At 45.7% G+C, this 27,245-nt stretch overlaps 2 protein-coding genes across 8 annotated transcripts in view; one reads left to right on the top strand and one right to left on the bottom strand.

Annotated features, from left to right (window-relative positions):
* GNAL (G protein subunit alpha L) overlaps nucleotides 1-5,506 on the top strand; it is a 192,789-nt gene extending 187,283 nt beyond the window's left edge. For both annotated transcript variants that reach the window (XM_008979470.5, XM_008979471.5), the window contains exon 12: nucleotides 1,126-5,506. In XM_008979470.5, the coding sequence (XP_008977718.4) occupies nucleotides 1,126-1,272 (147 nt within the window). In that variant the 3' untranslated portion in view covers nucleotides 1,273-5,506. The remainder of the gene's footprint in view (nucleotides 1-1,125) is intronic.
* MPPE1 (metallophosphoesterase 1) lies at nucleotides 3,289-26,694 on the bottom strand. 6 transcript variants are annotated; one of them, XM_035270545.3, is made up of 11 exons: nucleotides 25,687-25,843; nucleotides 23,939-24,012; nucleotides 16,946-17,318; nucleotides 13,785-13,893; nucleotides 9,406-9,509; nucleotides 8,698-8,772; nucleotides 6,723-6,831; nucleotides 6,517-6,585; nucleotides 6,306-6,428; nucleotides 5,497-5,637; nucleotides 3,289-4,446 (listed from the first exon to the last, which is right to left on the bottom strand). In XM_035270545.3, exons 3-11 carry the CDS (start codon nucleotides 17,224-17,226, stop codon nucleotides 4,264-4,266), a joined length of 1,194 nt encoding a protein of 397 aa, XP_035126436.1. In that variant the 5' UTR covers nucleotides 17,227-17,318; nucleotides 23,939-24,012; nucleotides 25,687-25,843; the 3' UTR covers nucleotides 3,289-4,263. The 6 variants fall into 6 exon arrangements, with proteins under 6 accessions (XP_035126436.1, XP_078203852.1, XP_035126438.1 ...); XM_078347726.1 differs by having other exon boundaries at nucleotides 6,517-6,582; XM_035270547.3 differs by lacking the exons at nucleotides 23,939-24,012; nucleotides 25,687-25,843 and adding an exon at nucleotides 26,597-26,694.
* Nucleotides 26,695-27,245: the final 551 nt, after the last annotated feature.

Here is a 27,245-nt window from a genome sequence, read left to right as displayed (position 1 = left end):
CTCCCAAAAGGCTACGAACATTCCCCTGATAACAAAGGGACACCCTGCTTAGTAGATGTTAAACTGCCCCTGTGTGGAGGCAGCCATCGGGTCTCTGCACTATACAATACAGAACCTCTGGGCACATGTGGACATTGAATTAAAACGAGCTGGCCAGGCGCGGTGGCTCATGCCTGTAATCTCAGCACTCTGGGAGGCCAAGGCAGGCGGATCACAAGGTCAGGAGTTCGAGACCAGCCTGACCAACGTGGTGAAACCCCATCTCTATTAAAAATACAGGCCGGGCGCAGTGGCTCAAGCCTGTAATCCCAGCACTTTGGGAGGCCGAGGCGGGTGGATCACGAGGTCAAGAGATCGAGATCATCCTGGTCAACACGGTGAAACGCTGTCTCTACTAAAAATACAAAAAATTAGCTGGGCGTGGTGGCGCGTGCCTGTAATCCCAGCTACTCAGGAGGCTGAGGCAGGAGAATTGCCTGAACCCAGGAGGCGGAGGTTGCGGTGAGTCGAGATCACGCCATTGCACTCCAGCCTGGGTAACAGGAGTGAAACTTCGTCTCAAAAAAAAAATACAATAATTAGCTGGGCATGGTGACAGGCACCTGTAATCCCAGCTACTCAGGAGGCTGAGGCAGGAGAATCGCTTGAACCCAGGAGGCAGAGGTTGCCGTGAGCCGAGATCACGCCACTGCACTCCAGCCTGGGGGACAGAGCGAGACTCCGTCTCAAAAAAGAAAAACAAAAACTAGCTAATTAGAAATCAGCCCCTCGGTGGTATCAGCTAGATAGTGGCTATCATATTGGCAGGGCAGATAGAGGACATCATTCCCATTGTCGCAGAAAGCTCTGTGCAGACCTTCCTTTCTGGAAGCTCCTCCCTTGACTTGCCTGCCTTGAGCTTTCTCTGACCTGTCCGTGCTGCCTCGGCCTCGTGGGGGCAGTGATAAGGGTAAGGTTCTCTGGGTCCCCAGTGGATTGTTGCATTGAGACTGTTCCTGCCTCTAAGTGCTTCCATGCAAAACAAGCAGGCTAAGCAGCCTCCAGCACCTGCTCAGTGTGGCCTAGTACTCCCTCTAGGTGTGTGCTGGGGCCGCGCAAGCCTAGTGCACATGCTCTCTCTTGCAGAGGATCAGCACGGCCACCGGCGACGGCAAACATTACTGCTACCCACACTTCACCTGCGCCGTGGACACAGAGAACATCCGCAGGGTGTTCAACGACTGCCGCGACATCATCCAGCGGATGCACCTCAAGCAGTACGAGCTCTTGTGAGGGCGCTGCTGCCACCCCGCGACCAAGCGGCGCCCGGGACTGCCTGTCTGCCGGCCCCACGCCATGGTAGGAGGCAGAGTCTCTAGTTCCATCTCGCTGCCGTCTGTCCTGTTCTGTGTCGACCACCAAGCCTCTGGCTACCTCTGTCCCCTCAGGTTTGGTTGTGTAGCTAATGTTGTCATTGAACACAACCTTCTGCAGCATCCCACCCCCAAACCACTGACTCTCACTTGCTGACACTGCAGCAGACTCTCTCTGGGTGGGGGCCCCTTTATTCATTCTCATTTATTGATTCACTGAGAACTTGGTAGATGGGGAGAAAACGCAGTTTGGGTTTTTTCACGTTATCAAGCGTTACTGCAAGAGCGTATGTCCAGTGCTCCCAGCTCAGCCTCTGAGTTTCCCTTTATGAAGCTGCGGGCTGAGGAGCAATGGTCCCTTCCCATCAGCCTTGGCCCAAGACTTAGAGTCAACCCCAAGCAACAGAGTGACCAGAAACCCTTTTACGGTCACATTTGGAGTTGCTGCTGGCCTCAGGCATCTGAATTAGAGCTACTTTGAGCCTCTTACATTTAGGCAGAAAACCTACCACATTCACTACTGCAAAACGTGTCCTGTCTAAAAATGATTCTCTAAACTTTCACTATACTTAGGCATAATCTTCTTAGATTCTTTGCTGTTGTCCTATTGCTGGTTTGTTTTACTGTACAGACCACAAATGTAACATTCTTTTGTATAACTACTAAAGAAAAATTCTTGTAGATCTTTGTGCCTTTACCATGGCTATCTATACCTGTACATGACATGTGTCTGTATTGTGCTGAATAGCTTAATGTCAACATTACCTGCTGCTTACTCTGAAAAAGGGAATGAATGGTAGCTATAGAATTTAGGATCTTTTATCAGGTTGGCACTTTATAAAATACTCCTTGATTTAAAAAATTGTAAATTATACACATTCATCATCCACATTCTACCAACAATGCCGTACCAACATCACAAGCTGTTGCAACCACCTGCTCCTACTTCTCTGAGCTATAAAAACCTGAACTCAATTCACTGGTACAAATCACAATCTCATCTTTCAGAGAACCAGGGATTTTCTTTTTCTCTCTCTCTAGACAATATGTTTCCTAATTACTCTGCTAATGAAAGACTTCTTCAACTTCCCTAAGTGGAAACAGGGCAATGACTCCCTCAGTCAAAACTCTGGACACAGGCTACATCAGACAAGTAAACAAATGGCAAGAGAAAAACAAAACATGATGTGTCGACATTTGTGTCTGGCCTAGGAGAATAAGGATGACAGCTTCACTTGCCTTTTGAAGAAGAAACATTGCAAAACCTTAATTTGAAGTATAATCTCAAAAGATATGGCTCTTTCTCACACTTGCAAGATTTACAAATACAGCCTCAAACATTATGCACACAAACAATATCTAGAAAGTAGGAATTGTTGTAGCGATAACGTTTCACATTCTATCTGTAGCCACAGAGTTGAAAGTAGTTTTTGTAGGTCTAAAATAATCTGTAAAGATGCCCAAAGTTAAATTTTCAACAATACAAATCTAGAAAAGTGACAGCCTACATTACTTAATTACTCGCCTTTCAGTCTTTAGTCTTTAATATTTTAAAGTTTACTCTATAAATCAGCATTTTGTAATCCTTTATAAACTCATCCAGATTTAAATGCTTTTTCATGAAGAAAGGATGACAACTTTGTAGACAGTCCATGCGACACACACATATTTTATCTCATCGCCATCTTCCTGCCCCTCCTATCCACTGTCTCATAAAACCCTCAGCTGAACTAAGATAAATACAGTGGAAATCATTTTCAGTTCCCCGGCACTGTCGAAGTAAAACAAGAAACTGCAAAGCTACACCCCCCGCAAGAAAAGGAAGTGTGGTGTTGTATGCATCATCACTCAACAATTACCCTCTAACTAAACATCCTGTTTAAGAGTTTAATTCATACAAGAGCCAGATTTTTAAGAAAAAAACAAAAAGAATAAATTTTATCCAGCTTAAAATTATTAAAGCATTTATTTTCAAGTACCAAAAGCCATATCCCATTCCATGTTTCAAGTCTCTTTTGATCATTGACAGACATTATCAGATGTATCAACTTAGTCTCCTGTAGAGAAAACTACACTTATCTAAAAATCTGATCCATTAATTTATCAAGTATAAAAATCTACAAAACATATGTCCTCCACATCACATCTGTACTTTTTTTAAAAAATATATTTTTGAGACAAAGTCTTGCTCTTTAACCCAGACTGGAGTGCACGATCTTGGCTCACTGCAACCTCCACCTCCCGAGTTCATGGGATTCTCCTGTCTCAGCCTCCCAAGTAGCTGGGATTACAGGTGCTTGCCACCACACCTGGCTAATTTTTGTATTTTTAGTAGAGATGGGGTTTCACCATGTTGGCCAGGCTGGACTTGAACTCCTGACCTCAAGTGATCCACCCGTCTCGGCCTCCCAAACTGCTGAGATTACAAGTGTGAGTCACTGTGCCCTGCCACATCTGTACTTTTAAGGGTACAGCTTTACAGTACATAGGAATTTGAGAACCACTTTACAGGAAGAGGGAAACAAGCCCAATATTTATGTATACACATAATCTCAGTGTGTGCTAGGGTCATCAGGCCCTTCCTGGGGGAGCAAGGACTGTCGTGCATGTGAGTGATGACATTAATAGCATTTACATACTGTACAGATGCAACCTTTGATGATACATATATTTGATAAAAATGAGAAAACAGATTTGTTGTAGAGTACCTGTCCATTTTTATAGCATGAGAACAGTACAATCAACTATTTATTTTGCAATTACTCATTTCAGTGATTGAGAATTTCTGTGATTTGCAGAGAGACAGCCTATAATTGGTCTCAACATCCACTTGGTTCTAACATGATCTCTGCCCAAAGTTCCATTATTTGGGTTTTGATACTTATTGCTAAGTGCAGACGTCAACTGCTCTTTACCTTGTCTTATGCTTTCTGAGCAGGTTTGATCCAGAAAGAAAAGGTGAGGCTAAAAGCCCAAAGTGAGTGAGTGTGAGGACCACAAGGAAGCCCACCGCTCCACAGTAGATGATCAAAACCACGTGCTCACGTGGGAGGTAGCACTTGGAGAGGGCGTAGTCTGTGGGTGTGATGCTACCCTGGAAAAAGGGAAGAGAAAGTTAGGCTGAGAGCACCAGACACAGGTTGAACACCACAGTCTTAGAAACAACAGAGGGAAGACTGCCTTCTCAGGTCCCCCTCAGGTGAGACAGGGAAGGGGCCCTCCTCACCTGAGACCAAGAGGGCCTGGCCTTCCGCCTGCACAGGTCACCCCTGACCAGCCCAGGCTCTGGCAGGAGAAACAAGGAAGGCCCAAGTGTGCCTGAGTGGCAAATGTCTGGGACACCAACCTCTCTGCCAAAACTGGCCCCTGGCCCACTGGGTTCCCATCAAATATAGTGGGGGTTCCATAACAGAGATTCAGAGAGGCACCATGGAGTTCCAGGGTCATCAGTTGGCGAGGAACAGGAGGGATGGGTGTCTTCCTGTCCCTTGATGCTGAGCTAAGCAATCACTCCCTAGAAATACATGTGTCCAGGTCATCTCAGTGGGCTTTTCTTTGCAGGTACTTTTATGCAGAATGACAGTGGCAAATGTTTTAATTTACTCTGAATCTTAAAATGTTAGGGCTTCCTCACCTTTTTATGAAGTAAAAGAACTTGACATACCAGCATCATGAGCTGGATGCAGGAGCCTATGGCTAAAAGGAGTTAAAACACCCAGTGGTCATTAACTACCATGAAACATTTTTATCCACCTGCAAAGGCTGTTGCATTCTCTGCCAGGGAAAATGGACATGTTTAGAAACTAGGAGAAGATGGCTGAGTATAGCTAATGAATAAATGGTTGTTTCTTTAGAAAATTAAACACAGAGAGTGTAAGAGGAGAGGACACTGCCTTCCCTGAAGGATAAATTCCACCTGGACGGTACCCTGCCCTCGTTCTTTACATTAACCACCCAAGAATGTCATGCCAATTGGTTCCTGAAAGGGTGTTTGGCAAGGGGCAGTGTACGGACCTAAGTGTAGAGGAAAGGAAATTGTGTGGCTTTTGTACATTTTTATAGATTGCAGCTATTAAATAGTTGATGAGTGTGTTGATTTAAATACTTATGAAAGCTTTCAGACAAAAATAAACTTTCACCTTACCATGATGAAACTGGGGTTGTTTCTGTTCCTCCAACTGAAAGATGGGATGCTGAGCTCGGGGACTCGGCCCTCGTGGTGCACCTCGCAGGCGCTGTGCGTGTGGCCACTGAGGACCAGGCGCGGCTGGAGCCACCACAGCAGCTGACGGCGGCCGAGAAGACAGCAAAGCAGGCTGTTAGCTCACCCTCAGCCAGGACTGTCACCGCCCAGCCGACGGCCGCTGGCCATCGCTTCTTTCATTAAATTAAATACTAAACCCTTATGTTGAAGGACTAGTTCATTTTTTTCCTTAAAAATCCTTTGGTTTATTTACACCAAATCAAAGGTAAGGTCAGCCCCTTTGAATCTACTGTTCTCATCCCAGATTTTATATACTCTTTATGATATTTTATCTTATAAATATTTCCTATTTTATATCTTTTATATAATGTAATATGTATTATATAAATCTATATAAGAAAATGCCTTTTAATTAAGTCCCTAAAAATTTGACTCTAAGTTCCATTCACATTTCTAAATACATTTAAGTTGGTGAAAAACTGAATACAAAGAGTAGCTGAGAATATTATTGAGTTGAGGTTAGGAAATAGAAGTAGATTTACTGATTTAAAAAAAAAAGAGAGATAAAGCAATTAAATGAAAATCCGGGATACTGTCAAAGCCAGGCCTCCACCCCTGTCCCCAGGTGATAACGAAGTCATCAACGTTGCTGCGAATACCTGCTCGAGCCTGGGTGCTCTGCTTGTTGACATGCAAGGTGATGCGAGTCACACTGTGGCATGAATCAGCACCACAACACCCTGACAAACCTTTTGTGATGCCTCCCGAGAAAGCACATCATAGTTCTCCTTAAATGGGATGTTCCTTTCCTCCGGAGGAGCAGCGTCTTCACCAGAACAGTTAGCGTCACTTCTCCGGTACAGAGGATAATGCTGACAGGGTGGAAAGAGGAGTCAGGTGGCTATAGTGAAGCCCTGACTGCCTGCTGTCCGCCATGCGCTCCTTCCTCCCTGGGCTCACCTGCAGGAGGATGGGGGCAGATGTGGGTAGCAGAGGTCCAGGTCCACACTTGCTGGAGCCATGTACCTGCTGGGTACAAATCAGGCCATTCATCCACACACCTGACACTCAACAAAGGGCAGGAATGGCGGCGGGGTGCTGAGTGAGAGACAAAAGTGGAGTGACATGGGACAGAAGGCACCTGTGGTGTTCAGATGCTCTCCTACCTCTCGGGAGCAGTTCAGTCTGTGAGAAACTTCAGTGAGCTCTGCTTCTGCTTTAGAACAGATGCCACAGCCATCCCCTTTCAGCGCCACGCTGTTGACCATCACGAAGCTGAGGTGGAGGGGAGAAGGCAGGTGAGGCCACTGGGGGTACTGGTGCTTGGCACAATCTCGGCTCACTGCAATCTCTGCCTTCTGGATTGAAGCAATTCCCCTGCCTTAGACTCCTGAGTAGCTGGGACTACAGGCGTGCACCACCACACCTGGCTAATTTTTTGTATTTTAGTAAAGGCAGATTTCACCATGTTGGCCAGGTTAGTCTCGATCTCCTGACTTCGTGTTCTGCCCACCTCGGCCTCCCAAAGTGCCGGGATTACAGGTGTGAGCCACTGCGCCCAGCCGTGGTACTGGTGCTTTTTTCCCCACTGTTCCCATGCAAAGAAAGCTAAGCATCCAGTATGAAGAAACAAGCCCAGAGCAGCTTTCAACCCCACCCAGAATAATTGGATGTATTTTTAAGTATGAGTCAACATTAACAAAAATAGCATTACTGGGAGCTCAGTCCAAGACACGATCGAAGGGTTTTTGACCCTAAACTCGTGAGAAATCCCAGACTACAGACACTCCGCAGTCAGACTATGTCTAAGCTCATCCTCTAACCAGAATCTCATCTGTTACAGTGTCTCATCTGCCCACACCATCAGCTTGTTGTGAGGATTCAATGAATGACATGGCAGGTATTTAGAACACAGCCTGCCACTAGAAAGTACTCAGTACATGTCAGGTATTTTGACTACCAGGTAGGGGGAACCACAGACACATCAGTGACATATGGACACACACAGCAAGTAAGGCAGAGAGGAGGGTGCTGGTTGGAGCTAACTGGTATAGATAATCCCAAACTGTGGTAACAACAAAGTCCATTTTGGTTAGACTCAGCAGCCACTTGTATTTTTTATAGACTCTCACTAAATGTGCTTTTATTTCCTATACGCATACCATCTTGGAATGACTCAAGTACCCGTCAGTAAAGACTGCTTGACATTTAACTCGTTTGAGAGATAAGGAGTGGAATTATCAAGTGATAAGCAGTATAATACGCTAAAGTTTCTTAAACACTCTGCTTAGAGGGCAATAACTCAAACTGTGTCATGTTTCTATTATGAGTGAGTCAGCAGAGGAAGCCACCTTCTAGAGACTCTGCCCTCCTGGCAGAAGGAGGGAAAGGTGACCACTGGTGATGAAGCCACTGGACAGAGATGACCTTATCTGCAAACCTGCTGTGGCCAAGGTCAACAGAGTGCGGGCACCCACAAGAAAGGCAGGATTAAAAGAGAAAAGGCTTCTACTCCCACCTGTTTAATCTCTACCGTTTCTATAATCAAGATATAAAGTCCTGTCCGCTGTGCTGCAGCCACATTCACAGCCCAGAAAGGATCCAGAGATGGGCACTGATGTGGCCTTACAGAGTGGGGAGCTGGTGTTCACGGTCAGGCTAAGGGTCAGGGTGCTCTGGTCTAAAAGCCCAGGCCGATAGGGTTGGCACAGAGCTACAGAGGCACTGTGACACACTTACCACCAAATCCCATGACACCGTACTATGGGAACAGTCTTTGTAAAGTGAAAGTAGTAAATTTTGATCAAATAAAATAAAGACTCTTTTACAAAGTGGGCTCATGAAATTTGTACCACCCAGAGACAGTGCAGATAGAATATCATTCCCACAATGGCTGGGCAGTCATAAACTGACTGATTCACTGTGGGGTTATCAAGGAAAACCAGGGTGCTTTGAGGTTTCCCATCCATCGGCTCCCATGGTTAGCACCAGCAAGGACCGCATGAGGCACTGCTATTTAAAGATCATAAACCAGGCTAAACAGAACACAGGTAGATGATCCATCCCAGTATGGCAGGCACCTTTAAAAAATGAAGCTTTCAAGTCGTAAAGGTCTTGGAAGAATTTACAAATAATACTCACTTAATGCCTTTCCAAGAAAACAGTCTTTCAGAGCTGAACACTTTCTCAAATCGTTTCACTTTGTATATATTCATCCTATATTCAGTTGTAAAAAGAAACATTTTTCAGGACAAGCCATTTTAGAAACTCTAGAGTTATCATGAACACAAAATAACTTTCAGGACTTGAGTTTCAGACTAGCATTGTTACTTAAGCTGGCCCCAGGGTATCAAAGCTCAAATTTTAGTTCCACTACTTACTATGAAGCCTGGGGCAAGTTACTCAGCTGCCCAGGGCCTCAGATTCCACATCGGTGCCATAAGTAAAACAGGACCATGGTAAAGATTACTGTGTTAAAATATGGAAGTAAAGCACTTGAAACAGGTGGCATATTATAAGCACCAGAGCACTATATAAATGTTAGTTACTGAAGTCTAAATGATCTTGTTTTTTCATTCCCAAAGAAAATAATTGGCTATAAAATGTACATTTCAAGTTAGATGTTTCCCAAGGGCACATACAATTCATTCATTCCACAGATACTTGTTGAGGGTGTACTATGCACCAAGAGTAAAAACCCCTTAAAGGCTTTAACATCCCAGAGCTTACATCTTTTGAGGAAAACAAATTTCGAGATGGCACGAATAGGGCTTTCACCTGAATTCCAGCAGGTTTAGAATTACAGTTAAGAAGAGCTCTCAGGGTGCAGTGCTTTCCTGAATTACTTACTCATAGTGGAAGCCAATGTCATGGTTTCCAGCAACTACCTTCAGCTGCATGTGACTTGGGTGTCTGAACATTTTCTGAAACCGTGCCACATCATCTGCCCAGGCCTGAGGGAAAAAGAATCACTGCTGGGAGCCAGAGAACCATCCCTGCCCTGTGGCTAAGAAATCATGATCCCTATGTTGTTGTGAGAAGTGAATGAATTCCCCTGTTCAAATCAGATGTCCATAGAGATAATGTAAAACTTTTTTTTCTTTTTTTGAGACAGGGTTTCACTCTGTCACCTAAACTGGAGGATAGTGGTGCCACCACGGCTCACCGCAGCCTCAACTTCCTGGGCTCAAGTGATCCTCCCACCTAAGCCTCCCAAGTGGCTGGGACCACAGGCACACACCACCACATGTGGCTAATTTATTTTTTGTAGAGATGGAGTCTTACCATGTTGACCAGGTTGGTCTTCAACTCCTGGCCTCAAGTGATCCTCCCACCTTGGCCTCCCAAAGTGCTAGGATCACAGGCATGAGTCACCATCCCAAGATAAACTTTGAATTTTTAATTCTATATAATACGTCTTTTTCTAAGACTACAATTAATACTTAATGTTATTTAATTTGATGCCAAGTTTTTGTTTGATTTTGTTTTGTTCAAGTGATTCTTGTGCTTCGGCCACCTGAGTGACTGGGATTACAGGTGTGCACCACTATGCTCAGCTAATTTTTGTATTTTTAGTAGAGACAGGGTTTCACCATGTTGGCCTGGCTGGTCTCAAACTCCTGACCTTAAGTGATCCACCCACCTTGGCCTCCCAAAGGGCAGGGATTACAGGCATGAGCCACCACACCCAGCCTAACGCCAAATTTTTAAATGTTATCCTCTCCCATCTTAAAACAACAACTGGCAATCCCAAAAAATATTTGGTTCATACACCTATTATTTCAAGATCCCATGAAGACCATTCATAGAACCTGGTGGATAAATGCTTCAGGCATCTGGCCATGCCATAAGAACAGGCTCTCAGAAAACATCCAGTAAGTTCTTCATGTGTCTCAACCAAGATGAGGATGAGAACATCTTTAAAAACGGCATTCCTGCCAGGTGCAGTGGCTCACACCTGTAATCCCAGCACTTTGGGAGGCTGAGGCAAGTGGATCACGAGGTCAGGAGTTCAAGACCAGCCCGGCCAAGATGAAGAAACCCCATCTGTACTAAAAATACAAAAATTAGCCAGCCATGGTAGTGCGTACCTGTAGTCCCAGCTACACAGGAGGCTGAAGCAGGAGAATTGCTTGAACCTGGGAGGCGGAGGCTGGAGTGAGCCAAGATCGCACCATTGCACTCTAGCCTGGGCAACAGAGCAAGACAATGCCTCAAAAAAAAAAGAAAAGAAAAAAGAAAAGGTGGCATTCCCCTATGGCTGCAACTGTGGAAACAAGAACTGATGAGATGTGAGAGAAAGAAAGACAAAAAATACTTATTGTAACAAATATTTCAAAATTATTCTGATACTTGCTTTAACTATTAAAACTTCAGAATTATGTTAGTGTAGTTCTTATTTTTATAAGGCTAAAAATACCAATCGCACAAACACCCCAGGGTAGGGAAAAAAAAAGAAAAAAAAAAACCTCTATTCTAAATGGTAACTAATTTTATCCTAAAAGTTGTAAATCTGGCAAAACCTAGGGAAATATGCTGGATAGAGAGTCCTTGAAAACATTTACAAAGATTCCACTTTAACGAATAACATTTAAAGTTAGATGGCTACGTGCTGCGGCTCACACCTATAATCCCCGCACTTTGGGAGGCTGAAGCAGGCAGATCACTTGAGGTCAGGAGTTTGAGACAAGCCTGGCCAACGTGGTAAAACCCTGTCTCTCTACTAAAAATACAAAAATTAGCTGGGTGTGATGGCAGGCGCCTGTAATCCCAGCTACTGGGGGAGGCTGAGGCAGGAGAATCACTTGAACCAGGGAGGCAGAGGTTATAGTAAGCTGAGATCACACCACTGCACTCCAGCCTTGGTGACAGAGCGAGACTCCATCTCAAAAATAAATAAATAAATAAAGTTAGAGTAACATAAAATCAGAATAACAGACATTGTAAAACATAGAATGTTGCCCTTAATCTGGAAAAGCAACATATCTATCCAACTTCATTTTGTAACTAGTTTTCTTTTTTTACATATAACATTTCTACTGTCTCACATTTAATTATAGCCTAGATTATAACAAACATTGCACTCTGTAAACAGTGGTTTCTATCAAATCCGAACCAAGACTTCTCTTATGCAGCTACCGAATTATCCTAGGAAATGCCAGTAAAGTGTTTTTGTTGTGGGGTTTTTTGTTTTGTTTTTGGTTTGGTTGGTTGTTTTCCTTGATTTTAATCTTTATTTTTTTATTTTTTTTTTATTGTATTTGGGCTCTGGGGTACATATGCACATCCTGCATCCTGCAGGATTGTTGCATAGGTACATACATGCCATGGTGGTTTGCTGTCTCCATCCTCCCCATTTCTCCCAGTGTTATCCCTCCCCATCTTCTCCACCCCCTGCTGTTCTCCCCACCCCACCTAGCCCAGTGAGTGTTGTTCCCTTCCCGTGCCCAGCTGTTCTCATTGTTCATCACCCACCTGTGAGTGAAAACATGTGGTGTTTGGTTTTCTGTTCTTGCATCAGTTTGCTGAGAATGATGGTTTTATCTTTATTTTTTGAGACAGGTTCTCACTCTGTCACCCAGGCTGGAGTGCAGTGGTACACAGCTCACTGCGGCCTCTACCTCCCAGGCTCAAGCAATCCTTTCAGCTCAGCCTCCTGAGTAGCTGGGACTACATGCACACACCACCATGCCTGGCTAATGTTTGTATTTTTTTGTAGAGACAGCGTCTCACTATGTTGCCCAGGCTAGTTTTAAACTCCTGGGCACAAATAATTCTCCTTTCTTGGACTAGGTCAGGGGCAGTGGCTCATGCCTAGTTTGGGAGGCTAAGGTGTGCAGATTACCTGAGGTCAGGAGTTCGAGACCAGACTGGGCAACAGGGTGAAACCCCATCTCTACTAAAATACGAAAAATTAACTGGGTGTCATGGTGCCCGCCTGTAGTTCCAGCTACTCAGGAGGCTGAGGTAGGAGAATCACTCGAACCCAGAAGATGGAGACTCCACTGAGCCAAAATCACACTACTGCACTGCAGCCTGAGTGACAGAGACTCCATCTTAAAAAAAAAAAAAAAAAAAAAGGCCAGCACTTTTGGGAGGCCAAAGCAGGCAGATCACCTGAGGTCAGGAGTTTGAGACAAGCCTAACCAATGTGGAGAAAGCCCATCTCTACTAAATATACACAATTAGCTGGGCACGATGGTGAATGCCTATAATCCCAGCTACTCAGGAGGCTGAGGCAGGAGAATTGCTTGAACCCAGGAGACAGAGGTTGCAGTGAGCCAAGATTGCACCATCGCCCTCCAGCCTGGACAACAAAAGCCAAACTCTGTCTCAAAAAAAAAAAATCCTTCTGCCCTGGGCTTCCAAAGTGCTGTTACTATAGGCATGAGCCACCAGGCCCAGCTATGATGAAGTTTCTTCAAGTCTACCCCAAATAAAATATTTTCCAAAAACCATTAGTGAGTGAACATTTTTAAGCAGCAAGATAGCACCTGGGATCTGAGACAGCCTAATGCAGCTTCCAAAGATGCTCGGTGGAGACTGATTTTGTACCACACAGGGGAGATGACTGTATCTAGCTTGTCTTCATTCATTTTGCTCCAAGGATGTAATAAGCAGAACACTGTGACAACTAAGGTGAGAACAGCTTTTCTCTTTGGTTTGTGGCAAGTCTTACATTACCCCACTACCCAGGCAGGGGTCTCAGGCCCTCCTAAAGGCAGAGGAACCTCACACCAAGTCCCCAGGGCTCCTCTTGCATCTCTCACTCAGAAGAAAGAAAATCAGAGACAAGCAAGTCTCTTTGGTAGCACAATTCTCATAACGTCGTGATTAAGTAAGAGTGTGAAATTATGCGTACATTTCACTATTTATTTTGCGATTTTGGTGACAACTGAAATACCATCCATCTTGCCTGATTTTCCCTTTCCCAAGAGGTTCACAAAACAGTGTATTCCAACCAAATGATGTCTGGCTAATCGACATATTTCCTGCATGGACAAATGTTTAAGATTAGCCAACCTAACTCAAGATTGGGTTGTTCTAAGAATCTTCGATAGTCTATGAATTCCAAGAATCTTCCAGAGAGCCTACCCATTTTTAATATCAGTAGTAAGTAAAACTTCCATAAAATTTCCAACTAGTGCTGACATTGCTTCGTGGATTCTCTGGGCTACTTGTGCTGGATCTCGAAGCAGAATGAGGGCACCTGGATCACAGAGTCCTACCTCAGGGGTGCTCCACTTCCCTTCATCAAAGACATCCCCCAGGATGAAGATGACTTCCGGCTGCAGCAACCACAGAGCTGTCTGGAAGGCTCTCTCCATCTGCCATTCCCTTGCCGCCAAAAGAAAAAAGTAAGATCAGTCTCTTTCCTGGGTGGAGGCTACATCTGTATTTTGGGCCATTTAAACAGCAAACTAAATGGTCGCATTCTCCTCCTCCCACTCTTGCATTCCCACCCCATGCTTGAAGGGCCAAGGAGTCCATATCTGATTAAAGGTGGGGAATTAAGTATCAAGGAAGAGTCCAGCCATCCCTCCTACACACCCCAGACACCGTGGTGTCCAGGAACAGGGCCCACTCTACATGCACCCTACAGCCATTACTCAGTCAACATAGCACCTGGGATCTGAGAGAGCCTAATGCAGCTTCCAAAGACGCTCAATGGAGACTGACTTTATACCACACAGAGGAGATGATTGTATCTAGCTTAATTTTAGCTTCTTAAAGGGATTTCAACTTCCTTCTTTGCTTCCAAGGTGGAGGGGAGATGATGAGAGAAATAGGCTAGCCAATATCAAAACAGTAAATCCTGTAGATTTCAAACATACAAGTAATCCTCCCAGTGGTAAAACAAGCAAACGAAAGAGCCTGGAGGCCAGGCATAGTGGCTTACACCTGTAAAACCAGCACTTTGGGAGGCCGAGGCAGGCAGATCACGAGGTTAGCAGTTTGAGACCAGCCTGGTCAATACGGTGAAACTCTCTCTCTACTAAAAGTACAAAAAATCAACTTGGCGTGGTAGTGTACACCTGTAGTCCCAGCTACTCAGAAGGCTGAGGCAGGAGAATCAACTGAACCTAGGAGAGGTTGCAGTGAGCTGAGATCACCCCACACACCCACACACATGCCACTGCACTCTAGCCTGGACAACAGAGTGAGACTCCATCTCAAAAAGAAAAAATGAAGAAGAAAAGAGCCTGGGATCTGCAATCTGACAGATAATGGCTTAACATCCCAGCTTGATCCATTGACGAGCTATGTACCTTTGAAAATATTGCCTACTCTCTGATTCCCAGTGTCTTCATTGGTAAATGGGGATTTTAAACCCTACTTGCACAAAACAGTTCCAGGATTAAATAAGACAGCATTTATAAAGCATGGCAGGGGCACACAGCAGGTGTTCAAAAATGTCCGTGCTTGCTCAGCCCTCCCCGTCAACAACCTAACCAAATCCAGCCTATATCATTTTTCCTAAGGAACTCAGAACTTTCTTCCTTTTTAAGGCATTTTCCTTGATGCTCCTCCTCTACAAAAGGGAAATGCTATGTCCTGGGATATATAAAGAGGGGAAAGTAGGCTGGGTGCAGTGGCTCACACTTGTAATTTCAATGCTTTGGGAGGCCAAGGCAGGAGGATCACTTGAGGCCAGGAGTTCAATACCAGCATGGGCAACACAGCAAAACTCCATCTCTATAAAAAAGTAAAAATTAGCTGGGTGTAGTGCACAAGCCCATTGTCCTAGCTACTCGGGAAGCTGCAGTGAGCTACGATCCTGCCACTGCCCTCCAGCCTGGGCAGCAGAGCTAGACCCGTTTTAATTACTCAATGTAATTTCTGGTCAGAGGAAGATTTTCAGATCCCAAGTAAACTACTTCGTGGTACACATCACCTCTGAAAGGCTTTTTACCCAAGATCTCTCTCAAAACACGTTTCTCCATTTTTCTTATTTTATTTTACTTTTTTTAGAGACAGGCTCTTGCTCTGTCACCCAAGCTGGACTGCAGAGCCATGATCATAGCTCACAGTAGGCTCAAACTCCAGTGCTCAAAATAGCTCAAGCAATCCACCTGCCTCAGCCTCCTGAGTAGCTAGGACTACAAGTGGGTGTCACCATGTTCAGCTAATTTTTGGGTTTTGTTTGTCATTTGTTTGTTGTTGAAATGAGGTCTTGCCATGTTGCCCAAGCTGGTCTCAAATCTCTGGCCTCAAGCAATTCTTCACCTCTACCTCCCAAAGTACTGGGATTGCAGGCGTGAAGCACTGCACTCAGTTTCTCAGTTTCTCTTGATTTAATGTTATTTGCCATGGAGAAGTAAGAATCTAGAAACAGCCACAGGAAGAAGGCATAGAAGGCTACTTGGAGAGACCCAGACATCCATCAGGGTTAATTTGTAAAACCAAGACACTGCAGGCCAGGCCCCCCATCAGCCCTTCTTGAACTCAAGCTTCCTTTGGTTAAAACTCTTAGTAAAAAGGTATAGCTGCTCCTTTATTCTTCTTCTTCTTCTTCTTCTTCTTTTTTTTTTTTTGAGATAGAATTTTGCTCTGTCACCCAGGCTGGAGTTCAGTGGTACAATCTCAGCTCACTGCAACCTCCGCCTCCCGGGTTGAAGCACTTTTCCTGTCTCAGCTTTCGAAGTAGCTGGAATTACAGGCATGTGCCACCATGCTGAGCTAATTTTTGTATTTTTAGTTGAGATGGGTTTTCACCATGTTGGCCAGGCTGGTCTCAAACTCCCGACCTTGTGATCCACCCGCCTCAAGCCTCCCAAAGTGCTGGGATTACAGGTGTGAGCCACCATCCCTGGCCTAAAAATAATTTTTTAAAAAAGCTTCCTGGTGAAAAAACAATGGACCGTGCAGGAGCAGGTTGGGTTGGAGAGACAGGACCCGATCCTTCCCCAGGGAGACAGCCACAAATCTGCTCTGCTCCTCTGCTGCCTAGAGGAGGCTGAAACCCAATAGGCTCAAAGTTACACAGCAGTGGCAGTGAGATGGAACCACCAACCCAGATCTGTGCCCTCACCTGCCCAGGGGACCAGTCCCAGGCACCAGGCATTGCGTGGCGTCTTCTTGTCATTGAATGGCACATCTTGTGATGTTTCTTGTCTTAACCCAGTTACAAACAAGGAGGCAGGGGCTCAGAGGGACCCTAACAACTTGTCCAAAGTCACAAAGCAATGTGGCCCAGACCTGACTCCCAAATCATGGGGACCTGTATATATCCTCAGTAAATAGTAGATTCAAGGAAAAGTCAAATGTCCCTAAATGTCCTTCTTTGAGAGGAAAGTAACTAAGAGTAACCTAAAGCCATCTTGCTATTAGGAGAGGGCTATATTTTTGCCTACAGAATTTTAGAAAGATTCCTGATTTTACCTCTTACCTCCGTAATTTGTCCAGCCAGTGGCCTAGGAATTCCCCAAGCAAGTGGGTGTCAGCCAGAAACATGGCTTTGAGCACAGGCTCACGTGTGGCTTGTTCACCGTCATCGGTGGTGGGTTTCACTTCAGGCCACTTACACTGAAAGATCACTAAGTAATAGATTAAAAATTCACAAAATAGAAGCACAGCAAAGACAACAGCTATGAGTTTCAACAGCAATGAACTCTTCCTCTTTAATGGATGAAAGTTCCATCTTCCAAACCCCAATCCGATCCTAGCCATTTCTCAAGCAATAGTAAATCCATCAAGGGTTCACCATGAGAAAACTGCAGAGCCCCAGGCAGGGTGATGGCATTCAGGTCTTAGCTGGGTATCTACAGGGAAAAGGAAAAGAATTCAGTTATATTCCCTAATAATACCAGTATCATCACCTCCCTCTATCAAGAACTAATGAGTTACATAATCCTGTCTATATTCCCAAATTAATTGCTGCTGGGAACAGGCCTTAAATAAACTGGCCATAAGCAAGATATCTATAGCACTGTGACATACTCGTGATGGCAGTGACACACATTGCTGGAGGTTGTTGGTTTACTGGAGCAAGGGCAAGAGATAGGCTATAGACAGTGGCATTCTACTTTCAGGTTCTTCAACTCGCACCCAAGATGAGAATCTGAGAAGGGTGATGACCTTTCCAGGGAGGGTATAAGGAGCTCAGATGTCAGAGAAGCCCCTGAAGTCTTGTGGGGTGGGAGCTACGAGAGACACTGACCAGAGATCCTAATTGAACCAATAAAAAAATAAAATCCTGGCCGGGCGCAGTGGCTCACACCTGTAATCCCAGCACTTTGGGAGGCCGAGACAGGTGGATCACGAGGTCAAGAGATGGAGACCATCCTGGTCAACATGGTGAAACCCCATCTCTACTAAAAAAATACAAAAAATTAGCTGGGCATGGTGGCACGTGCCTGTAATCCCAGCTACTCAGGAGGCTGAGGCAGGAGAATTGCCTGAACCCAGGAGACAAAGGTTGCAGTGAGCCGAGATCGTGCCATTGCACTCCAGCCTGGGTAACAAGAGTGAAACTCTGTCTCAAAGTAAATAAATAAATAAAATAAAATCCTGTTTTAGGAAGATGATTTTCTAACATGAATCTAGGACCTTCATGTCACTCACAGGCATGAAGTCAAGAACCACATCATTTCCCCCGGGTCCAAAATCACCTCTGTGAAACACATCTTCAGAACTCTATATCTGCACATGGAAATTAAAAATAACCCCCATTCATGGCTGGGCACAGTAGCTCACCCCTATAATTCCAGCACTTTGGGAGGTGGAGGTGGGTGGATCACCTGATGTCATGAGTTTGAGACCAGACTGGCCAACATGTGAAACCTCCTGTCTCTACTAAAAATACAAAACTGGACGCAGTGGCTCAAGCCTGTAATCCCAGCACTTTGGGAGGCCGAGGCAGAGGTCAGGAGTTTGAGACCACTCTGGCCAACATGACAAAACCCCGTCTCTACTAAAAGTACAAAAATTAGCCTAGTGTGGTGGTGTTCACCTGTAATCCCAGCTACTCAGGAGACTGAGGCAGGAGAATCGTTTGAACCTGGGAGGCAGAGGTTGCAGTGAGCCATGATCGTGCCATTGCACTCCAGCCTGGGTGACAGAGTGAGACTCAGTCTCAAATAAATAAATAAATAAATGAAATAGAATAACCCCATTCCCTATAAGAGTCCCTAGCTTGTTTTACAGCGGTGTTCTATAAGCAACCATTAGGACATGGAAAAACTTTAAACTTTACCTAAAGAAAAATAAACAGGTCTGAAAATGTAGTTTGAGCCATTATCAGAAGTTTAAAACCTAACCAAAAATTGGCAATACCTTCAGAAATTGATAAATAAATAAATCTTATCATAAGTTTTCTAATGGAGCATTGGCAATGGGTATGTGGTACTACTCAGTATTCATTACTATTTCTGGCTTTTCAGAAGGTAAAAGGGTAGAATATGGCAAAATGGATGGCCCTGGGACCGTCATTCCTGTCTCACTCAAATGGCATTACCTATATTAAGTACTTGATTTATTTTTATTTTTATTTTTTTGAGACAGAGTTTCTCTCCCATCACCCAGGCTTAAGTGCTGTGGTGCACTCTCAGCTCACTACAACCTCCACCTCCCGGGCTCAAGCAATCCTCCTGCCTCAGCCTCCCGAGTAGCTGAGACTACAGGTGTAGGCCACCATGCCCAGTTAATTTTTGTATTTTAGTAGAAATGGGGTTTGACCACGTTGGCCAGGCTAGTATCAAACTACTGGCCTCAACTGATCCACCTGCCTCAGCTTCCCAAAGTACTGGGATTACAGGCATGAGCCACTATGTCTGGCCTTGGTACTTGAATTAAAAGGGAACAGCTGGCCTGGCATGGTGGCTCACACCCATAATCCCAGCACTTTGGGAAGCCAAGGCAGGTTGGTCACCTGAGGTCAGGAGTTCAAGACCAGCCTGGCCAATGTGGTGAAACCTCATCTCTACTAAATACAAAAATTAGCGAGGTGTGGTGGTGCATGCCTGTAATCCTGGCTACTTGGGCAGCCGAGTCAGGAGAGTCACTTGAACCCAGGAGGTGCAGGGCGCAATGAGCCAAGATCGTGCCAGGGCACTCCAGCCTGGGCAACAGAGTGAGACTTCGTCCAAAAATAAATAAATAAATAAAGAGGAAATGGCAAACAAATACTGGAGACAGAGAGGTCAAAAGCAGCCTTGCTTATCATCTGGAGTCAACTGCTCTTGCTGGAATTCTGCTCCAAAAACCTACGTCTTTATCAGCTGCTCAAGCTGTACTTTATATTCTTCACTTAGACCTTTGTCCCCTCTGTTTTCTCTAAGGCAAACCGTACATGTTGCATAACTGTAGTCACCACATACCTTTATCTTCCAACTGGTGACAGCTTTGAGTGAAAAATGTCACTAATAAAATGATAACGAGGCAACGGTGTGAACCAGGACTGTCTCAGGCAACTCAGGGCTTGCAGCCACCGTATGCTGCCCGTGCTTACTCTGACACAGAGAAGCAGCACTTCCTGCTTGCAGTCATTCACCTCATCTGTAAGACACTTTGGAATGATGGCACAAGTGTCAGGAACCATGCACCAGTATGGCGAAGGGCTTGGGTTCTCTGATAGAGAGACCTCTAAGGGATAAAGAACATGTTCCTCAACACCATCCAATTTCCTTTGTTTTGATTAAATCAAATACATCAAAGGCAACTTTTCGATCTTATCATCTCATTTTCTTTCAACAGGCCTAGAATCTCCTAAAATCCTAAAAGCTAAACCCAAAACCGTCATTGAAACTTTCTAACACTGCATGTTTCCTCCAGCTGTGCAGGACTAGTTGAGAGGGAAGGAATGTGACCTTCTGGGGCAGGCCAAGGAGTCTTTCAGTGTGCAAACCTTTGCTGTTTTGTAGGTTTCTGGTTTCCCAAGATGAAATACCAGAATGACAACTTGATAATTGCTCTTCTACACCTGCTTCTTTTCATCAGAGTGGGGCTTGTTTGAGCAGTTATGACTAAGAGGTGCAAAAAGCATCAGTGAGTGGTGAGCAGGCTGGAGACAAGGCAGGCTGACAGCCGGAAGTGGGGCTGAGGGCAGGATAGGATGCACAGCTGCAGTCCTCCAGCTTCCCTGGATGAAGAGAGCAGGATAAAGGACACAGAGACGGCCTATGGGTTTGCACTTCCAGACAACCTGGGCTCTCCTGCCCCAATTCCCCACTCAGCCCACTCAGCATTACTCCTTGCTGGTAAGCTGCCTGCAAGGAGTGTCCCACTGCAAACAAACCGGTCAGGGGAGTTCTGGCCCTTCTCTCGAACTGCTATGTTCTTGTTACAGGTAGTTAGACAGGCATGAGTTGGGCAGGTGAGGGCTCTTCCCACCCACCTGGAACGTCAGATGATCACCAGGTGACGATTCAACAGTTATCATATTGCCTCTCTAAAAATGAATATTTAGCAGCCAGCACCAGGGAGACACAATCTCCTGAGGGTCCACAGCTGACACATTAAAGTGTTAATTAAATGCAGATGGCAGGGAGAGGAAACTTTCTGAGCATACCCATCAGGAGACAAAATGGCAGAGTATGACCTTCTGGGGGCACTCCACCGGAAAAAGGAAGAAAGCCTCAGGAGGGCATGCGTACAACTTCCTAAACACACCGCTCATGCTCACGTCCCAAGTGTAAGGGCACCGCACACGCAGGCAGCCCACTCCAAGAGAAGAATCATGGGGAAGGGATGCAAGACGCCGGAAGTGGGCCAGCCTATAAAGTCCTAGGATCATGTTAAACGCTGCACTTAACCTTCACATTGTCCTCCTGGGTCTCTTCCAACTGTATTTTTCTTTCTTTCCTGCTCTAAGCTTTTTTAAAATTTCCACTCCTACTCAGAAACTTGCCTAACTCTCTTTTTCGACCTTATGCCCCTCAGTGGAATTCTTTCTTCTGAGGAAGAAAGAATTGAGGTTGCTGCAGACCTGTATGGGTTTGCCACCAGTAACTCAAATACCTCCTACTCCTAACATTCTTTTTTCCAAGAGGGAATTTAAAATATCCTATCCAAAGCCACTCAACCACAGAAAGACTTGTAAGGAAAGAAGGCAGGAGGAGAGTAGAAAAAGAGAGAAGAGTGGAAGGGGCTGCGGAGGGAAAAGGACAGAGAAAGAGAGAGCAAGCAAGCTGGCTAGAACTGTTAGATAGTTTCCTGAGAAGACCTAACCATGTGAAGAAGGAGCTATTTGGTATAACATATCTTTTTTTTTTTTTTTTTTTTGTCAAGGTCTCACCCTGTCACCCACACTGGAGTACAGCGTTCCCAGCTCAGTGCAACCTCCCACTTCAGCCTCTGGAGCAGTTGAGATTATGGGTGGGCATGTGCCACCACACCCGGCTAATTTTTGCATTTTTCATAGAGACAGGGTTTCACCATGTTGCCTAGGCTGGTCAAGCAATCCTGGCTCAAGCAATCCACCAGCGTCGGCCTTCCAAAATACTAGGATCGCAGGCATGAGCCACTGCACCAGCCCAACATGATCATTTTTTAAAAGACAAGAGGCTGTGCCGGGCATGGTGGCTCATGCCTGTAATCCCAGCACTTTGGGAGACCAAGCAGGCCAATCATTTGAGGCCAGGAGTTCAAGACCAGCCTAGCCAACATGGTGAAACCCCATCTCTATTAAAAATATTTAATACAAAAATTAGGCGGGTGTGGTTGAGTATGCATGTAATCCCAGCTACTTGGGAGGCTGAGGCAGAAATCACTTGAACCCAGGAGGCAGAGGTTGCAGTGAGCTGAGATCTTACGCAACAGAGTGAGACTCCATCTCAGAAAAAAGAAGAAAAAAAAAGATAACAGAGCAAAAACTTATTTAGAAAACGTTTGACAGTAGATCCTTAAACAGAATACCTTTTGGGCCAGTGGCTCACATCTGTAATCCCAGCACTTTGGGAGGTGGAGGCAGGCAGATTACTTGAGGGCAGGGGTTCAAGACCAGCCAGGCCAACATGGTGGGAACCCTGTCTCTACTATAAATACTAAAATTAGCCTAGTGTGGTAGAACACACCTGTAATCCCAGCTACTCAGGAGGCTGAGGGAGGAGAATCACTTGCACCCAGGAGGCAGAGCTTGCAGTGAGTGGAGATCAGGCCACTGCACTCCAGTCTGGGCAACAGAGGGAGACTGCCTCAAACAAAAATGAACAAACAAACAAAAACACCTTTTCTTCCTGTACCAAAAACTCATTGAATTAGCATTCCCAAGGTTGTTATGGCCAAAACATGCCCTCTATTCCCACCTGAAATGAAGACAGAATAACTTGGAGGGCTGATAGGGTCGGGAGAGAGATTCCTTCCCTCCCTAGAAATGGCACCAGCATTAGGTAATGAGGCGTCACTCCTATGAACGGCTTGCTTCCCAACAAGTATAAATTGACTTGTTTCACTCACTTGCTGCACCAGATCTTACCCCAGCCTCCTCATTTTCTGCCTCCCCATTTTCTGACTCAGCTGAAGGAAGCCTGCTAACCACCAGCACCTGGGAGCTCTGCAGACACCCCACCCCCAGGGGGACCTGCACAAATGGAGCCCTACCTTTTGTCAGGAAAGAGGAAAACCTGAGAGCTCTGTGAGGACTTAGCCACTCATTCCTTGGTGAGTATTTTATTGCGTATGCTGTGACACAACCAGCAGAGACAGCAGCTGTGCTGAACTGGAAAGTACCAAATGGCAGCACTACTCTGTGACCTTGTGCCAGCCGCTTAACCTCCTCCTGGACCTCACAACCCGCAGTACCCACTTCAGTGCTTTTGTAAGGACTGATAGAAAAAACCAGAGCTTAGTCCTCAAAACTGTAAAATTTTGAATTTTACAATTCAAATTTTCTTTTTCTTTCTTTTCTTTTTTTTTTTTTTTTTTTGCAACAGAGTTTTGCTCTTGTTGCCCAGGCCAGAGTGTAATGGCACAATCTCAGCTCACCACAACCTCCGACTCCCGGGTTCAAGTGATTCTCCTGCCTCGGCCTCCCGAGTAGCTGGAATTACAGGCATGTGCCACCATGCCCGGCTAATTTTGTGTTTTTAGTAGAGATGGGGTTTCTCCATGTTGGTCAGGCTGGTCTCAAACTCCAGACCTCAAGTTATCCACCTGCCTCAGCCTCCCAAAGCACTGGGATTACAGGCGTGAGCCACTTGGCACCCAGAAAAATTTCTTAAACTGTTACCGTTTTCACTCCCAAGTTCAATTTGTCAGTCTTATTAAGATAATCAAACGATAACCCAGCAAGAACACTGTACGGCTTCCGCAGGGCAGTTCAGGCCAGCCTGGGATGGAAAGGCAGAGATGCATCTCTCTGGTGCCTCCAGACATATTCGTAAAATATGGAAGCTAGATTATATATTACCTATAAGTTTCCAGGAAAATCACCAAGTCACCTCACCTTTCAAAGAGAGAGAGAGATTGGTACGAAGGCTCTAAGTTGGCATCTACTCCCCCAAATCAGAGTTCATTTATCTTAAATGAAACAAAAATGTGTGTTTTGTCAGTGAGGGATCTTTTATTTAGTTAAGTATTAACAAGTAACCTGACCAACTTTGAAAGTAAAAAAGAAGCTGAGAAGCTAAAGAAAAATGACAATGGGATAGTGGTCAAGAATACCTATCTTGAATTATAATTTAAAATACCTGTATTTATATATAAATTACATAAAACATTGTTCTGTTCTGCCCAACATATATGAATAATCACTGCAATCCACAATTGGGAGCAAAATATTTTATCTTTGAACTTTTCGATTTGTATTTATTTTTATTTTTTTAGAGACAGGATCTCACTCCACTGCCCAATGTAAACCAAAAACGAAATCTTTTTTATTATTATTATTTTTTTTTAAAGACAGGGTTTCACCATGTTGGTCAGGCTGGTCTTGAACTCCCGACCTCAGGTGATCCGCCCACCTTGGCCTCCAAAGTGCCTGGATTACAGGCGTGAGCAACCGCGACCGACTAAAAAACGAAATCTTAAGGCTCCACAACCTTCTGCCTGGACCCCCCACCAAGGGCATTCCAGAATTAACCTGAAAAACTTGTTTAGGCTATGATAGGAAGTGGGGTGGAACTTGCCTCATTTTGTCCCCCATTCAGGAAAAGCAGACCAGCATTTAACATGCTGGACACTTAACTTACCATCTATTCTCTCTGAAGCCTCCTACCTGGAGGCTTCATCTGCATGATAAAATTTTGGTCTCCGCAACCTCTTATTGTAACCCAGACATTCCTTTCTATTGATAATAACTCTTTCAACCAAATGCCAATCAGAAAATTTTAAATCTACCTGTAACCTGGAAGCCCCAACACCACCACCTCCCCAGTTGTCCCACCTTTCTGGACAGAACCAATGCACATCTTAATTTTATATGTATTTGACTGATGACTCATGGCTCCTCTAAAATGTATAAAACCAAGCTGGGTCCCGACCACCGTGGGTACATGTTCCCAGCCTCTCCAAATGGCTGTGTCACCAGCCATGGTCACTCATATTTGGCTCAGAACAAATCTTTTCAAATATTTTACGGAGTTTGCCTTTTTGTCAACAGCAGGCCCCAACCTCCCGAATGACTTCAGGTGCGTGCCACTACACCTGGCTAATTTTTTTTTTTTTTTTTGTACATTTTGTAGAGATGGGGGGTCTTGCTATGTTGCCCTGGGTGGTCTCGAACTTCTGGGCTCAAGCGATCCTCCCCATTCGTGCTCCCAAGGTGCTGGAATTACAGGCCTGAGCCACCGTGCCCAGCCTATCTTTGAATGTTTAACTTCAAAGTTATCGTTAAAAATTGAATCCCCCCCACCAAATATCATGAAAAAAATATATCCACTGATCTGTAGTTTTTCTCTAGTTCACTATCTTAAATATATTCATTGCAATCTCATCAACGGCGACTTGCATTTGAAATTTTCCACCTTGAGCGTTATTTTTTAATGATAAGATGGATTTTTTAAAAATCTACACCCATAAACTAGAGTGAGAGACCCCTGCAATGGAATACACGGATCTTAAGTCATCGAGATTTTCCAGTAAATAATTGCCGAATGCTGTTTTTCCTAGGGTAACTTGCAATCCTAAAACGGAAGAAGGTTCCGTTTTTAGAAGTTTAAATGTTGTCTGTCACACGGGCGCAAGAATACATACAACAGCCATGCTTTCCCTCTCTGCGCACAACGCCAGGGAGATGGGGAGCACCGGGCGGTGCGGGAGCCCTTTCACCTGCCCGGGGCGGCTTCGGCGGCGGAGAGGACCCGGCCCTGCAGCCCGAGCCCTGCGCGCACCCAGCCGGCTTCCTGTTTCCGCAGCAGCGCGCGGGCCTGTCACTGAAGCCCTTGAAACCCCGCCCCGGCGGCCTCAGGTGGGCGGGGGAGCCCCAATACTCCCGGAGCCGTCCGGTCCGCCCGTTGCCGGAGTTCTAGAACGCGGGCTGCTGGAGCTGGCAGGCTGTCTGGAAGGGCCAGGCGGATGGCGCCGGGGCTCCGCAGCCTGTGTCCTCAGAGTGGACAACCTCAGCCGGGGCTCCGTGCGCAACTGCGGAGAGTAAAGGCCCGACCCTGCGCTCAGCGGCGGCGTCCCGGCCCCTAGCGCCCTTTCCCAAGTGCCTGGCAGGCTCTGCAGTCCAACTGTCGGGTCACAGAGCCCCTGGGCAGTCACCGCAGACGGGCTGGGGGCTCGGAAAAGGCATTTGGGGGACACTGGAGAGCGGCGAGGGCGACGCACGGGCGAGCAGTCGTTATGGCCCAGGAAAGGAACGTTACGGAGCGCACAGGCGGGCAGGAGGAACTCGCGCCCCGGGCCGCGCGCCCGGCCTCCTGGAGCCAGGGCCGGCTTCTGGGCACATCCATGGCGGCGGCCGGGGGTGGCCACTACTCCCCGCAAGCCCGCCTCCCCGCCCCAGAAGTCCCCAGAACCCGCATCAGCGCTTCAGGGCCTGGAGGAGCCAAGCGGGCAGCTGACTGCCACGAGAGCCCGAGCCGCCCCAGGGCTCCGCGCGCGGTGGCAGCCAGTGCCGCCCCGTTCCCCTCCCGCGCCGCGCTGCCCCTCCGGGACCCACCGGGTCTGGCTGGGCGTCTTTCCTCTCCGGCGCCCCCGGGGCCCTGCAAAGTGCCCTCCAGAGATGTGCTCAGGAAGTGTGTGATGAATAAAGGGGACAATCAGGATAACTATAATAAATATTTATTATGCACTTGCTTTTCTCTCACTGATGTTACTAATTGTAATAGTGTAGCACGGAGTGTTCCAGTTTTCTAAGTGCTTTCACATCTGTTGAAAAAAATCCTCAAAATAAGCCTGTATATTAAAAGCAGGAGCCATTATTCCATTTTTCAAGAAGTAAACAAGCTCAGAGTAATAACCCACATACAGCCTTCCAACCAGCCAATTTTGGTTCATTTTCACAAATCTATGAGTGTGGTTAATACACAAAGATGTCGTATGCGGATTATATAGGACACAGCCAGCAAAATGCCTGGTATATGATAAGTATGCGGTAAATGGTTATCATTAGTAAGAATACTGTAGTATTTTCAGATATGATCAGGTGAACAACTTTGACATAATCGAAACTGGGACAGCCTGATTCCATAAACACACTGATTTGTCACAGTGGAATGTTTGCAGCCTCACCGCTAAAGTGTTCTTGCTGACTAACAAAGGAAACAACTACCGTTAAGCTTACAACTCTAACCACAGGCTAAAGGAAA

Source organism: Callithrix jacchus, chromosome 13 (assembly GCF_049354715.1).
Source record: "Callithrix jacchus isolate 240 chromosome 13, calJac240_pri, whole genome shotgun sequence".
Classification (NCBI taxonomy): domain Eukaryota; kingdom Metazoa; phylum Chordata; class Mammalia; order Primates; family Cebidae; genus Callithrix; species Callithrix jacchus.
The sequence above is the reverse complement of the archived record's forward strand: the minus strand, read 5'-3'. Positions and strand labels throughout refer to the sequence as shown.